General features: G+C 53.5%; 1 protein-coding gene across 1 annotated transcript; it reads left to right on the top strand.

Moving 5' to 3' along the window:
- The first annotated feature begins 2,451 nt into the window (after positions 1-2,451).
- Positions 2,452-2,721, top strand: MYMX (myomixer, myoblast fusion factor). The gene has a single exon (XM_077764815.1). The coding sequence runs from the start codon at positions 2,452-2,454 to the stop codon at positions 2,719-2,721; it is 270 nt and encodes an 89-aa protein (XP_077620941.1).

The raw sequence follows: 2,721 nt of genomic DNA, 5'->3' as shown, positions 1-2,721 counted from the left end.
ATTTCATAAAGATCATTCTGGTCACGGCATGGAAAAGAGAAACAGGAATACCGGTTAGGAGGCTACTACAGTAATTCAGGTGAGAAATGATGAAAGCTCAGATAAGGGTAGTCAGGGTGACATCAGTGAGAGGTGGTGAGATTCTGAATATTTTGAAAGTAGAGCAACCAAGATTTACTAATATGGGGACTAAACTGTGACGGGAAGAGAGAAGTCAAGATAACGTCCAAGATTTTGTCCAGAGGAACTAGAAAGTTGCAGTTGCCACTTGCAGAGATGGGAAAGCCTGAGGGAGGGGCAGGTTTGGGGGGAGATCAGGCGGTACGACTGCAGTGTGACTCTGGCTAAGGTGCTTAACCACTCAGAACCCCGGTTTCTTCATCTGTACAATGGTTGTAATAGCTCTCCTGCAGAATGTGTGGTGCCCAAATAGGGTGTCTCTTGATCAGATGGAGGCCCCCAACTGATGGGATGATGACGGTGGAAGCCGGTGGCGTGGGCCATGAAATAACTCACCTGAGGCAGAACAAGGAAGATAGAAGTTTATTGAATACTCCGCAAGGGAGAATCTGGACAGCAGAGAAGGGGCTATCTACAAGGCAGTGGGAGGGGGGCGCTTTTAAGGAGGGAAAGTGAGAAGGAATGGTGACATAGGGAATTTTCCCATCGTTGGTACCTGGGCCTAGTTGTCAGGAGTCAGTTAGGGCCTAGGGATATTTCGGGGTGGATTGCCTAATGGACCTGTCTATACTCAGCCAGGTGGTCACTGTGCCCCCCTCCCTTTATTTATTTATTTGGGGGGCAGGGAGGGGTGCAGAGAGAGAAGGAGAAAATTCCAAGCAGGCTCCACGCTCTCAGTGCGGAGCCCCGCGTGGGGCTCATACTCATCAATCGTGATGAGATCATGACTTGAGCCAAAACCAAGAGTTGGATGCTTAACCGACTGAGCCACCCAGGCGCCCTTCACCGTGGCCCTTCCTGCCTTCCATTGCTCAGGCCTGTTGGTCTACAAGCAGCCTCTACAGAATGGTGGTAAGAACTGAGTGAGGTCATGAACTCACAGGATTGGCACACGTGTCCCACCCCATGGCCCAAGGGAGACACATGACCAGCACATCTCCTCAGGAAGCAACTGGAAGGAGAGGAAGAATATACCCATCAACCTGAACTCTAGCTCCTCTCCCTGCTTCCTCCAGGCAGAGTGGGAGGGCCTTTCTGACATTTAAGGTTTCTTTCTTCAAGGTCTTACTCGTGGTTTTAGCGACGGTGATAGTGCTCATGGGGGCGGGTGGTGGGATGATGATAACGATTCCCAAAGCTGTGAAGTTGACGGAATGCTTTCAAAGCCATTACCTCTTCTGAGTCCAGAAAGGCAAAAAGTGTACCCATTTTATGAAGTAGGAGGATGTAGTCAAACCCACGTTGTCTCTGTATTTTGCTTTCTCATGGAACTTCATTTCATCTTGGGCAAAAGTGGGTTAAGAGGGTCCTCAAGTGGGTGGGAGTGCCACCCCGCTGTGTCCAACTGGGCCCAGCCGTCAGATGGATGGTGACCCCACTCTTTTACACCCCCCCCCAAAGGAGATAGCCCCCAAGTGCTTACCCACATCATTCCATTCCAGTTACTCCCAGTTACTGAGATGACAGTGGAAAGGACCAGAGACTAGAAAAACCAATGTGCCTACAGTCACAGCATTAGAAAGTCCAGTCTGGGTTCCAACTCTGAGGTCTACACCCAGCAGGAAGAATTCTTGTGTAGGCTCCTTCTACTTCTTCCAAACCAGCTGCCCCCTCCCCTCAATACACCAGGTGCCAGAACACAGCTGTCTCTTGGTTAATCCCCCTGCCCAGGCAAGCTGTCCTAGGGTGGGGCTGAACTGGGTGCAGCCGCTGTGTGGTGTCCAGTGAGGCAGTGCCCCTGTAGGCAAATTCAGCCAGAGACGATTCTGAGCCACAGTTCTGACTGGTGAGAGCTGCTACTGATCGGTGGGGTTGGGGGATCGGGAGGGTAGGAAGTGTCAGGTCTGGGTGGATCAAGGGGCCTCTTAAGAAAATTTACAATTGCCTGGGGAAGAACTCCTGCTAGGTTGAGACTGAGGATGTGCTTGAGGAGGGGTGGGACTGACTGGGGAGGGGGGCATCTAGGGACCAGGAGGAGCGCCTGGAGGCTGGGAAGGGTGAATTGTTGGTCAGAGCCTCAGCTTTACTCTTCCCTTGGCTCGGTGTCTCCAGCTGCATTGTGGTAAGAACCTTCCTGCCACAGCTACCTTGCCAAAAGGGCTTCTGGAAAACAAAAATGACCGGTGAATTCAAGTGGGGGGAGCATGAGGGTATAAACTGAAGTGGGGGGGTAGTGGGGAGCCTGCCCACCCCAGTTTTTGCCAGGTAAGGAGGGAGCAGGAAAGGGGCGAGCCTAGAGTCTGGATTGCTTTCGCAGTCACTGACCCAGCCATGCCCGTTCCGCTGCTCCCGCTGCTGCTGCGAACTCTGATGTCCCATCTGCTGCTGCCTGCCACCCGCCTGGCCCGCCAGCACCTCCTGCCCCTGCTGCGCCGGCTGGCCCGCCGCCTGGGCTCGCGGGATGTTCGAGAAGCTTTGCTGGGCTGTCTGTTGTTCATTCTCAGCCAGAGCCGCCCGCCTGACGCTGAGGAGGTCTCCAGAGTGGCTGGCCAGGAGAGGAGGGAGAAGCTAGCTCCCCCTAAACGAGGCTGCGATCCCTGA

This window comes from Crocuta crocuta, unplaced genomic scaffold (assembly GCF_008692635.1).
Source record: "Crocuta crocuta isolate KB4526 unplaced genomic scaffold, BGI_CrCroc_1.0 scaffold44, whole genome shotgun sequence".
In the NCBI taxonomy this organism is placed as follows: Eukaryota; Metazoa; Chordata; class Mammalia; order Carnivora; family Hyaenidae; genus Crocuta; species Crocuta crocuta.
The sequence above is the reverse complement of the archived record's forward strand: the minus strand, read 5'-3'. Positions and strand labels throughout refer to the sequence as shown.